This window comes from Heptranchias perlo, chromosome 1, assembly GCF_035084215.1.
Source record: "Heptranchias perlo isolate sHepPer1 chromosome 1, sHepPer1.hap1, whole genome shotgun sequence".
Classification (NCBI taxonomy): Eukaryota; Metazoa; Chordata; class Chondrichthyes; order Hexanchiformes; family Hexanchidae; genus Heptranchias; species Heptranchias perlo.
In genome coordinates, this window is record NC_090325.1 from 43,254,228 (window position 1) to 43,267,559 (window position 13,332).

The 13,332-nt window shown below is 43.1% G+C and overlaps 1 protein-coding gene across 4 annotated transcripts in view; it reads left to right on the forward strand.

Annotated features, from left to right (window-relative positions):
* LOC137321761 (AT-rich interactive domain-containing protein 3A-like) overlaps positions 1–13,332 on the forward strand; it is a 475,814-nt gene that overhangs the window by 351 nt on the left and 462,131 nt on the right. For 3 of the 4 annotated variants that reach the window (XM_067984380.1, XM_067984391.1, XM_067984402.1), the window contains exon 2: positions 1,843–2,571. In XM_067984380.1, the coding sequence (XP_067840481.1) occupies positions 1,843–2,571 (729 nt within the window). Of the gene's footprint in view, positions 1–106; positions 392–1,842; positions 2,572–13,332 lie in introns of those variants that run through there. The other variant, XM_067984413.1, reaches the window with a different exon arrangement.

Genomic DNA, 13,332 nt, shown 5'->3' on the forward strand with positions numbered 1-13,332 from the left:
TATGTCATGTATAAATCTCTCTCCCTCTCTCTGGTCTCAGATCGCCCGGAGGCGTAACTCGGCAGCTCTCTGTAAATATTTTAATCAGGTTTGGCGGTGGGGGGAAGCGATTTTTACAGAGATAAAGTGTTACTAAACAGGAGTCGTGACAGGATCTGCAAACCGTCAGAGAGGGGGAGAGGAGAGAGAGAGAAAGAAAATGAAAGGGGAGATTGTTTAATGAGGGGAAAAAGAACAACGATCAGGGAAAAGAAGAAGCGATTGGATTGGAAAATATATATCTATAACAGGAGCCGGACTTTGGGGAAATAAGAACTAAAGCCGATCGACAGATAAAGGACGGGCGTTTGTTCGGCTTGGTCCCTGTGTTGAGTTTTTTTTTCTCGCGAAGGTAAATTCTGAGACAACGTTCAGATTCTTAAAACAAAAAAAAAGTCAGCAGCGATAAAACGATGAAACTTGTGATCAAAGATCGCTGAACTCAGATTAAAAGTGTGGAAACGGCCTGCAACAGAGCTGATGAATGAATGAAGTGGGGAAAAGTGCACGTTTCCCCCCCAAAGAAAAATGATTGATAAAAACACAGGCACATGTTAAAAGCAAGTTTTTTTTGGGGGGGGGAACAACTAATTCAACCCTTATCCGTTTTTTAAAGTAGAGGTGGGTGGGTTTTGATAAACTTATAGGAACCAGTAAATGTAGCGTGGGGGGACGGGGAAAGGTTTGTGTTTGAGCAAATATATATATATATATATATATAGAAAACAATCGGAACAGCTTTGCTGAGGATATTTCTGGCGATCGGAGAAAGATCACCGAAGGAAATATAGCAGTTTGGTAAGTTTTAAAAAGACACTTCCTGTAGCCGGGAAGAGACGAAGTCACGGTCTAACCGACCCTGGGAGCCCTGTAGATGGGACTTTCCAATAGGACTTTTCATTTACAAATGAGGATCTATATCCTGTAATATATTAGTGGGACACTTGGAAAAGAAGATTGTTTGTAGTCTTTGCAGAGTTAAGTTTTGGAAGTGTTTTTGGGGCAGGTTGCAATATGCTGGAATTGCTGTTTTTAAAGACAAGGTTTTTATTGGGCGTTGCACAATAGGACCAGGTAATATTTAATTTAGTTATTATGGAGAGGATTTGTTTTCCTTGCGGAGTGCGTGCCAAAAAAAATCAGTTTAACAGATGGGATCAGCGATCGCTCGTTTTCAAACAAATATTCGGCACTTTTTTGAGGTTTGTTTCCCCTCCCAAAGCTTTAGGTTCATAGAAATAGGTTGGAACTTTTTTTTAAAAAACAACAAACTTTCTAATAAAAAATACACAACGCAAAGGGAATCTTTAATCAGTTGTGTTGAGAGAATAAATCGTTCTTATTCCGGGCTGGATTGCAGAACAATCTGGAGTTTACATTCAATCTTTTCGACAACTGTGATTTTAAAAAAACATAAGAGACCGGGTAGAGTGGGAGAGAGCGATCCGTTTTAAAATTGTTTGTTAAAGTTTTAGCAAATGTAGCATGTTTGGGGATTTTGAAAGCCCGTCCATGCATTTTCTGAATAATTCTGAGTTTGTGTGGGTTTTTAACTCACAATCTGCGAGATAAATACAATCGCGTTCGCCAATTCTGATAAATTAACGATACAGTAAAGTTCAGCCAGTTTCCTCTCTCGAGTGTGTTGCAGGTTTTTTTTTTAAACAGGGGCTTCGAGCCTCTGAGAACTCCTGTTAAATAAATATGATCAGAGTGCGAGCGGGCTGGGCGAAGTTTTGTTAAGTTGTCTGCATGACTTTTTGTTTTCTTACTTGTGTTATATATATATTTTTTTGCAAACAGCCGGGCTTAACAGCCTCTAATGGACTCAGCCTGATCTCTTCTGGAAGTGCACACTACCAGGCTCCCCACGGCATGAAGCTGGAAGCGGTGATGGAAAACCTGCAGAGGCAACAGCAGGCCAGGCTGGAGATGGAAGAGAGGCAGAGGAAAGAGAGGGAGAGAGATGTGATACGAGCCGGCGGCGACACCCAGAGCCAGCAGCAACAGCAGCAGCAGCAGCAGCAAGCCATGACCGCAGCCGTCCACCAGCACCTGGCAGCAGCCCAGCAAGCAGCAGCCCTGGCAGCGGTCCGAGCCGCGGCTATGGCCGGGCTGGGAGACGCGGGGCTCGGATCGAGCGGGGCCCATCGGCCGCTGATCGCAGCTCAGCGCCGCCGCGTCCCGTCTGCACTGTCCGAATCCGACGAGGACGAGCTGGAGCGTGATCCGGAGCCCGGGGAGGACGAGGACGAGCTGGGAGAGGAAGAGGAGGAAGAGCAGGAGGAGGAGGAGGAGGAGGAGGAGGAAGAGGAAGAAGAGGAGGGAGAAGAAGGAATGGAGGACGATCAGATCCATCCTGCTTCCGGGGTGCCAACCCCTGGACAGACACTAAAAGGGACCCCAGTCCAGCTCTCCAGGTTCGGGCAACATCACTACCACCTCCCCGGCCAATCTCACTCTCCGGTCGGAATCCCTCAACAGGCGCAGTCCCAGCAGCAGGAGTGGACCTACGAGGAACAGTTCAAACAGGTAGGCGATCCTTTCGTCTCCAGTGTGTGTGTGTGTAGTGCTTGACCAAAATTACCTGTAATGTCCCACTGTCGTTTCATGCATGGGGCATCTTCAGTTGACACGGTTAGAGTTACTTTCTAATGAATGATCTGGTTCGTTCTTGGTATTAGACTATTGCAGATTAACAGGGACTGATGTATGTCCCCATTATCTAGAGTTTATATTGTGTGTTTTCTGGCAGAGCTGCCTTCAATAGGCACATATCCAAGTTTCTTTTCTATTGAAACATAATGAGTTTGTTTGAAACAAGTGGAATATCCGGATTATGTAGAATTTAGTTTTAAAGTGGTGTTTCCTCAGTTGGAAAAGCTGAGCCCATGTGAACAGGTAGATATAACAATTAAGTGTGTACATGCATTTCATTTGTAAACTGGGAGCACAGACGAATGACTTTAAACTGTCAGTAGTCTGTGTTATATATCGTGTTGCTTTATACCGAAGAAAACAGAGGCTTGGCACATTATGCGGAGTGTGAAATATTGGATGGGATAAACATAGTGAGAGAGGAAGTATTAAGGGGTTTAGCATCTTTGAAAGTAGATAAATCACCAGGCCCGGATGAAATATATCTCAGGTTGTTAAAAGAAGCAAGGGAGGAAATAACGAAGGCTCTGACCATCATTTTCCAATCCTCCCTGGCTACAGGCGTGGTGCAGGAGGATTGGAGAACTGCTAACATTGTACTGTTGTTTAAAAAGGGAGAACAAGATAGACCGAGTAATTATAGGCCAGTCAGTCTAACCTCGGTGGTGGGCAAATTATTGGAATCGATTCTGAGGGACAGCATAGATCATCATTTAGAAAGGCATGGGTTAATCAAGGACAGTCAGCATGGATTTGTTAAGGGAAGGTTGTGTCTGACTAACTTGATTGAATTTTTTGAGCAGGTAACAAGGATGGTCGATGAGGGTAATGCATTTGATGTAGTGTACATGGATTTTAGCAAGGCTTTTGACAAGGTCCCACATGCCAGACTGGTCAAAAAAGTAAAAGCCCATGGGATCCAAGGGAGAGTGGCTAGTTGGATCCAAAATTGGCTCAGTGGCAGGAAGCAAAGGGTTGATGGGTGTTTTTGCTAATGGAAGGCTGTTTCCAGTGAGGTCCCGTAAGGCTGGGTACTAGGTCCCTTGCTTTTTGTTGCATATATTAATGATTTGGACTTGAATGTGGGGGGCTTGATCAAGAGGTTTGCAGATGATACAAAAATTGGCTGTGTGGTTGATGGTGAGGAGGAAAGCTGCAGGAAGATGTTAATGGACTGGTCAGGTGGGCAGAAAAGTGGCAAATGGAATTCAATCCAGAGAAGTGTGAGGTTATGCATTTGTGGAGTGCAAACAAGGCAAGGGAGTACACAATAAACGGGAGGATACTGAGAGATGTAGAGGAACAAAGGGACCTTGGAGTGCATGTCCACAGATCCCTGAAGGTAGCAGGTCAGGTGGATAAGGTGGTTAAAAAGGAATACAGGATACTTTCCTTTATTAGTTGAGGTATAGAATATAAGAGCAGGGAGGTTATGCTAGAACTGTATAAAACATTGGTTAGGCCACAGCTTGAGTACTGCTTACAGTTCTGGTCACCACAGTACAGGAAAGAAGTGATTGCACTAGAGAAGGCACAGAGGAGATTTACGAGGATGTTGCCAGGGCTGGAGAATTTTAGCCATGAGAAAAGATTGGATAGGCTGGGATTGTTTTCTTTGGAACAAAGGAGGCTGAGGGGAGATTTAATTGAGGTATATAAAATTATGATGGGACTAGATAGAGTGGATAGAGAGGACCTATTTCCCTTAGCAGAGGGGTCAGTGACCAGGAGGCATAGATTTAAAGTAATTGGTAGAAGGATTAGAGGTAAGCTGAGGAGAATTTTTTTCACCCAGAGGGTGGTGGGGGTCTGGAACTCATTGCCTCAATTCATTTAAAAAGTACTTTGACGTGCACTTGAAGTGCTGTAACCTACAGGGCTACGAACCAAGTGATGGAAAGTGGGATTAAGCTGGATAGCTCTTTTTTGGCCGGCACGGACATGATGGGCTGAATGGCCTCGTTCTGTGCTGTAACTTTCTATGATTCTATGATGTGCTTTGCAACAGGTAGTTTATCTTTTTTCATGTTGCCTTGCATTTTAACAGGTCCATATTACTGAATGTTTCCAGAGTATATTACATCCCTCTAAACTGAGGACAGAGTTTAAGGAATGCAATATGCCCACAATAAAGCTCATTATTAATTGCTAAACTTTTTTCACTCAAAAGCCAAGCCTAGTTGTAGTCAATTTTTTGTCATTAATTTTCTGTCACTAGATGTCAATAGTGCGCGTTACAAAAACATTCCCTTCCAGTCCTGTGCTGTTTTGTTGATCAAGTGTGAGAAAGAGATCCGATGACAGTAAGAAAGTGCACAATTTTCTGTCACTTGCATTCAGTTTTTTAACACTTTCTCCCCTCACATTAGCAAAACAATAGTCAACATGTTTTGTTGTTTTACAAATGTTGAGGGGGGTGGGGATGTTGCAGATCTACTGTTAAAACCAATCATTTTAGTTTATGACACATCATTCTCAGTTTATCCAAATGTGATATCGTACATTCAACCTGGGTTGAGTTTTGGCAGAGAAAGTCGAGGGTGACTTCTGGCTCAACCAGGAGAGAATCTAAAAGAAATCGCTCATATGTCCATTGTTATGACATTACAGTGACAGGGTGGAGTCACCACGCAGTTTGCATCAATTTATTAAAACTCCCTTGAAGGCCCAGCAAATTCATCCAAAGAATCGCTGAGCCAGACAGACCAAGAAGGCTCCTGGTTTGAGTCCGGGGTCTATGCTGAGATAACTAATCTCAGCCATGATGCAGTAGGTGTGCTATATTAGTTTCAGTACACCTGAGCTAGGAAAGGGAAGATTGGCCATGGCTCACATTCCTAATTGAAATCCATGAGGACAGAATTGGGTTTGGCTGTGATGCCTCACTTGATCGAATTGCCTGCCAACAGTGTCAATGCTTGCACATAAATATTGGCAACTTGAGTGAAGTGCTAGAGGGTGATGATGCCTGGTGGAATTCTTCACCAGTAAGGAATCAACACCTACAGTTCTGGTCACTGTGTACAGTTCTGGTCACTGTGTACAGTTCTGGTCACCCTATTATAGAAAGGATATTATTAAACTAGAAAGAGTGCAGAAAAGATTTACTAGGATGCTACCGGGATTTGATGGTTTGACTTATAGGGAGAGGTTGGATAGACTGAGACTTTTTTCCCTGGAGAGTAGGAGGTTAAGGGGTGATCTTATAGAAGTCTATAAAATAATGAGGGGCATAGATAAGGTAGATAGTCAAAATCTTTTCCCAAAGGTAGGGGAGTCTATAACGAGGGGACATAGATTTAAGGTGAGAAGGGAGAGATACAAAAGGGTCCAGAGGGGCAATTTTTTCACTCAAAGGGTGGTGAGTGTCTGGAACGAGCTGCCAGAGGCAGTAGTAGAGGCGGGTACAATTTTGTCTTTTAAAAAGCATTTGGACAGTTACTTGGGTAAGATGGGTATAGAGGGATGTGGGCCAAGTGCAGGCAATTGGGACTAGCTTAGTGGTATAAACTGGGCGACATGGACATGTTGGGCCGAAGGGCCTGTTTCCATGTTGTAACTTCTACGAAGAGGAGGGCAGGTAAGGCTGGTAATTGGCAAGCAGACAAAAAATTACATTTTAAAAAAAAAGAGAGAATGCATTTTATCAATCCTATTGTGGTTTTTAAATTTTATTCAGCATCTTTAACACACCTGTCTTTTAGTTGAGGTCTAAATCAGAGGTGGTATAATATTACATCAGATAAACTCTGTGCTTGTATTACTTGCTTGTAGTCTATAAAACATGTTAGAGGAGATTGTCTCCTAATATGATGAAATCAAGTTAACCAGACCTTACTTACCAGACTGTTCACAACATTTTTAATCCATATAGTACAGTCCAGAACTTAAAAGCAAGCCGGCATATGTTAACCTTTCAGAATGGCTGTATACTGAAACCCAAATGTGTGTAGCTTCAATGTATGTAAATCCCTGCTGTGTGCTGGATTTCATCAAGTCCTGACTCCTTTGCATTTGTGCATATTCATTGCTGTTTTATACACAAGTATAGTTAAATGCTATCTTTGCCCATGTGAATACAACAAGGCTATACTTTAATTCACAACAATTTGTGTAAATTCCTGTTATTTTCTGATGATTTTGCTGCTTACACTTAATACTCTTTACCCAGTTCTTTCTTTGTTAATAGTGATGTAAATCAATTGCCTGAAAAATTACTCCAGTTCATTAAAAATAGTGGTTTGAATTGGGTAACTTAATTACATGGGCATTTGTGCCCAGTATTAAAAAATGAATATTTGTGTGGAAAGTAATAGGACTCCAACCTGTTAAGTGTGATCACTGAGAAAACAGAGAGGTTCCGAACAGGTCACTGTTAACGGTTTGTTATATACTTCTCTACATTGTACTTTTTATTTATTCTAAGGAAACTGGTGCCTTTTACGAACATACAAAATTGATGGGCAGGAAAAGACCAGCTGGCCCATCAAGCCTGCCCCGCACCATGATGGCTGGACCATGATTGCCACACACTTCTTCCCTCCCCCAACCCCTCACTAGCACACTCACCCCCGCAGCCACATCATTTCCAGGGAAAGGCAAAAAAACAGAAAAACCCCAGGATCAATAAGGGAAAAAATACACTGTAAAATTCCTCTCCGACCCCTCAGGTGACCGAAACTAGTCCAGGAGATTACATGGGCCAAGTATTATCTGTAAAGACATTTACCTTCTATATGATGCAATTTTAATAACTGTTTGCATGTAATCATTATCAGCTAATCTTAATGCAGTTCATTTACACAAGGTTTAATAAGTTACTAAAAATTAACAGTTCCCAGGCATCTTTTTGCATTTTATGACATCAGTTCAGGCTCGTGTCACAGGAAGACAAGATGGGAAGTGAGATTATTGCAATTTCAAATGAGAAACAAGAATTCCCTTTAAATGACCCATCCAGTTTTAGGTGCTTCATAAAAATATAGTCAAGTCCACTTGCAGGGAAATGTTATCCAATCACATCTTGCAACAGGATTCAAATTGTATATGTGAAATTTTTTAAAAATTCATTCATGAGATGCGGGCGTCACTGCGAGGCCGGCATTTATTGTCCATCCCTAATTGCCCTTGAGAAGGTGGTGGTGAGCCACCTTCTTGAACCTCTGCAGTCCGTGTGGTGAAGGTTCTCCCACAGTGCTGTTAGGAAGGGAGTTCCAGGATTTTGACCCAGCGACGATGAAGGAACGGCGATATATTTCCAAGTTGGTGACTTGGAGGGGAACATGCAGGTGGTGTTATTCCAATGTACCTGCTGCCCTTGTCCTTCTAGGTGGTAGAGGTCGCGAGTTTGGGAGGTGCTGTCGAAGAAGCCTTGGCGAGTTGCTGCAGTGCATCCTGTGGATGGTACACATTGCAGCCACAATGCGCCGCTGGTGAAGGGAGTGAATGTTTAGGGTGGTGGATGGGGTGCCAATCTAGCGGGCTGCTTTGTCCTGGATGGTGTCAAATTTCTTGAGTGTTGTTGGAGCTGCACTCATCCAGGCAGGTGGAGAGTATTCCATCACACTCTTGACTTGTGCCTTGTAAATGGTGGAAAGGCTTTGGGGAGTCAGGAGGTGAGTCACTCGCCGCAGAATACCCAGCCTCTGACCTGCTCTTGTAGCCACAGTATTTATGTGGCTGGTCCAGTTAAGTTTCTGGTTAAAGGTGACCCCCAGGATGTTGATGGTGGGGGATTCGGCGATGGTAATGCCATTGAATGTCAAGGGGAGGTGGTTAGACTCTCCCTTGTTGGAGATGGTCATTGCCTGGCAATTGTCTGGCGCGAATGTTCCTTGCCACTTATCAGTCCAAGCCTAGATGTTGTCCAGGTCTTGTTGCATGCGGGCATGGATTGCTTCATTATCTGAGGGGTTGCGAATGCAACTGAACACTGTGCAATCATCAGTGAACATCCCCATTTCTGACCTTATGATGGAGGGAAGGTCATTGATGAAGCAGCTGAAGATGGTTGGGCCTAGGACACTGCCCTGAGGAACTCCTGCGGCAATGTCCTGGGGCTGAGATGATTGGCCTCCAACAACCACTACCATCTTCCTTTGTGCTGGGTATGACTCCAGCCACTGGAGAGTTTTCCCCCTGATTCCCATTGACTTCAATTTTACTAGGGCTCCTTGGTGCCACACTCGGTCAAATGCTGCCTTGATGTCAAGGGCAGTCACTCTCACCTCACCTCTGGAATTCAGCTCTTTTGTCCATGTTTGGACCAGGGCTGTAATGAGGTCTGGAGCCGAGTGGTCCTGGTGGAACCCAAACTGAGCATCGATGAGCAGGTTATTGGTGAGTAAGTGCCGCTTGATAGCGCTGTTATATTCAAATTTGTTTTAATTCAACTTTTTATTCATTTTTGTTTATCCCAGCCTATCATGTACAATAGGAATTTTAATGATCTTTAAGTTTCTTTATTTGGACAAGACAACTAAGCAGTAACACCATGTTACCATGAATGGTGTTGTTGCCAGTGGCTACAGAGAGTACACACATGCTTGGGATTACAAGAGTCCAATAAAAAATTATATACATCTAACAAAAATAGCAGCCTGGGCTCTGTGTCTGCTTATTACACCTTGTGATACCTAGTCGTACACACCAGAAAGTCCCAGGTTTGATCCCTGGTCTGTACCAATTTAGCTGATCTCACCCAAGGCAGCAGCTGGAGTGCTGCAGTTGGCTTCAGCTCCTGTGGGCTGGGAAGGGGGAAAAAAATAGCCAGGGTTTCTGTTCCTGATCGCTATCCAGTGACCCTTGCTGGAAAATGATTGGACATCAGGTTAGGAAAGGATTGGAATCAGTATGATGCCTCCCATGACCAAATTGCTTGCTAACGCTGTCTAGATTCATGTGTGAAGAATGGCAACTTGAACAAGGTATCTGAGGATGCTGAGTACCCTTTGAGCTATACCCCAGCATAAGTCAGAGCCTTCAGCAGAGGAGGGAAGAAAATTGAAAAAAAAGCAGCGCTCACTTGGTAAACAAATATTTCCATTTTAACTTTCATGTTTCAGGGCTATGAGAGTACAAATAATCACTTGATGAAGATGGTGCAGATTTTAAAAATGCTGTACATGAATTTAAATAGATGTGCATTTGAATTAATTTTGGGGTTGTCTATTTCATCTTTTGTAGTACTGGGTAAAGGAGAGATGACTGAGGCTGTTAACCACAGCTATCAAAAAATGGTTTCCAGCAGTGTGGAACTGCTTTGCCATCTGCTTCTAATTTGCAAAGTACCAGGTATCAATTATAGGCCGAGCTTAATTTGACATGGAAAATGGAAGCACTAACATTCTCTGATCATTAGGATTATTTTGCAATACTTTTCCTCCTGACCTCTCCTTAGTATGCATTGTTCGTCAGGCTCATTTGGAATTGCTTAGGACTACATGTGAACTGTTGCTTAAAAGTGAGTATAGCAAGAGGTAATTGTTAACAGAAGTTTGGCTTTTCCACACACGTATCTGCTCCTTGTACTGGGAAAAAGATTGTACATACAGTATTTGGTGGTGGATCTGCAGAGTACAAGATAAGGACTATTTGTGAATTGCACATTGTAAGTAATTGACTTGAATAGACAAAAAAGGGAAGTAGCAACAGTTGCAGGATTGATTGGAATGTATTAATTGCCTTTTGATTGGGCCACACCAGAAGTGCTTGGAGATATCAGTGTATTTTTTTTAACAAAAATGCAAGTTCTGGATTGAAGTCACAGCATTAGGGGCAGCCCAGTGTAGCAATATGTTGGCCCAGTGATTTTCACCCCCTTTAATTTTCTCCCCTCCTCTCCTGGAAGCACTGGCATTTGAAGGATAATACTTCCATAGGCTCCAGCTGCCTTTTGTTGCCTTGCCCAAGTGGCCATTCTTAATGTGTGAGCCTTAGCAATGCATGTTGGTAAACTAATTGACTGTGAGGGAGAGGAGGGTAACCAGAGGAGGATGACCAGTTCTAAACCTGACCTCGTCTGATGTCCATATACATGAAATAAAAAGCAAAAAAATTGTAAATGCTGGAAATCATGACACAAAAGCAGAAAATGCTGGAAACTCACAGCAGGTCAATAGGCTTCTGTCGACAGAACAGACAAGCACCACAGATCTGACTGAGCTGCTGCGTGTTTTCAGCATTCTCTGTTTTTGGTCATTGGATAATGATTAGAAGTGGAAGACCTGGCTGTTATTTCCTCTTCCTAGCCCAAGGTCGCTGTGGCCCATTAAGATGCTTGAATGGATTTCCCAGCTGAGAAAAATGAATTCCACACCCCTTCTACGCCAAGCAATGCATTACACTCTGAGCCATTCAAAGTGTGATTCAAGCAGATGACTGCGTCTGATTCAAGCAGGATAAAATGACATAGATATGTTGTGACAAAGGCATTATGTTGCATTCATTTTAACAGAACATACATCACTAATAGGGTGAATACTGCTGATGTATTAGCTGTGTAGGAAATGCAGCAATTCCGATACATACTTGGATAAAGCACTTCAAAAGGGCTCCTGCTCTAATCGCTTTCTACTGAATAATGGCCACTTGGGTGTATCCTATCAACAAGTCATTGCTTTCAGGATAGGAGGAAGGGACAAAAATTGGCAAGAAAATTCAAAAGGAAAATGGATACTGAGAATATTGAGGTAAATTGGAGCATGACTCCAACAGCGGCCGGGGTGTGCTGTTTAAATGAAAACTGCTCTCATACCACAGCTACAAATTCACATTTGTTCTGAATTTAATCTCATTCCAATGTTCTCCTGGCTGGCCTCCCATCCTCCACTATCTATAAACATCACCTCATCCAAAACTCTGCTACCCCTATCCTATCCCACATTGAGTCCTGCTCATTCACCACCACTGTGCTCGCTGACCTAAATTGGCTCCTGGTCCCCTGATGCCCCAAATTTAAAATTCTCAGCCACGTATTTAAATCCCTTCATGACCTTACTTTTCCCCGACTCTCAAACATTCTTCAACCCTACAGCCCCCTGCGAACTCTGCATTCTTCCAACTCTGGCCTCTTGTGCTTCCCACTCCCTTTGCCCACCATTGGTGGCCTTGCCTTCAGCTATCTAGACCCTATGATCTGGAATGTCCTTCTTAAACCTCTCCACCTCTCTCTCCTCCTTTAAGACCCTTCTTAAGACCCACCTCTTTGAACAAGCTTTTTGTCACCCCTTCCTAATACCTTCTTTGGCCGGGCATTGTTTTTTGTCTGATTACGATCCTGTGAAGCACTTTGGGCCATTTTTCTATGTTAAAGGTGCTATATAAATGCAAGTTGTTGTTGTTTTTGTAATCCTATTCAGAGAGAGCCTTAAGGATGACTGCTGTGGAGTTATGGCACATTGTTGGTGCAGACTAGTAAGAGACTGATTGTATATGTTGCTCAGTACTAACATTAGGGCCCGAGATTGAAGAAGGCATTCCATTCTCCATTGTTGTAATGCTAACCTTGATGGCACAAACTCACCCTTAAAAGGGAAAATAAAACAATGTGTAAACTGTACCTTTTTAGGTACCCTTATATTATAGGAGTGTAGCTGACAGGAGATGTGCAGGTCTCCCTTTCTCAGCTTCATTCCATAATATGAATGGTCGCAGGCATAGAGAACGAATGACTCAGTAGACCCACAAAAAAGCTGAGTCTGCAAATGTGCTATTAGATTAAGAGAGTTGCTTTGAGGGAAGTAATTGCGGGGAGCCAATCTCCTGTGTTCCACTGATACTGTAATCCAGACTCCACATTCACAGCTGAGCCCAGTGCCACTGGAACTCAACTTTAAGTAAAAGGAGAAGAACAATGCATAGAGGTCATTCTACCAACACAGGAACATCAAAAATATAGGTAATGTATAAAGGCACTTTTATGATCTTACACTACCGTCGTAGCACTGTGACTGGTGGCAACCCGGCCTGTGAATGAGGCGGTGCTACTACCTCTGATGGCACTAAGATTATATAAAGAGGTGATTTTCATTGGGACTTGAGATAGTGGCACACTCAGTGGCAACTTGTAAACGTTGCTGCTGAAGTGAGAGGCTGCCATCATTTCTGACAGATTTTCAGGGAAGTAATCGTGGGGAGCCGATCTCTGTGACTGAGCCCCTGCATTCCACAGCTGGGCCCAGTTCCACCGCCATCCAGTTTTGTGGGTGAGTGTCAGGAAGTCTACGCAGGCCAATGGTGTTTTTGTTTTAAGGCATTTAGGAAGTCACAGCAGCCAGAAAACAGCCGTAAATGATGACTCTCAGGCAACTGTGCACGTGTAAGCTTGAATGTGTGCAGTTGCATATTTGGTGCTGGAGAATTCACCTCGCAGTATCAAAGGAATAGATTTCATTGCACCAGCAGATTCAGACAATGTCGCAGAACCAATTCAGAAAGCAGTTGTGCAATATAAAGAGGGCATTAATCTATTTCAGTGCCGGATAAAATATAAAGAGGGCATTAGATCAGAGTAATCCATCTCAGTGCTGAATGCTGGTGTAAAAATGTCTCAGAAGTAACAAGTGGATTTAAACTGTTTGATTCAATTACCTGTTTTTCTTTAGATGTTCCTAACATTTTCTGATAGTACTTTAT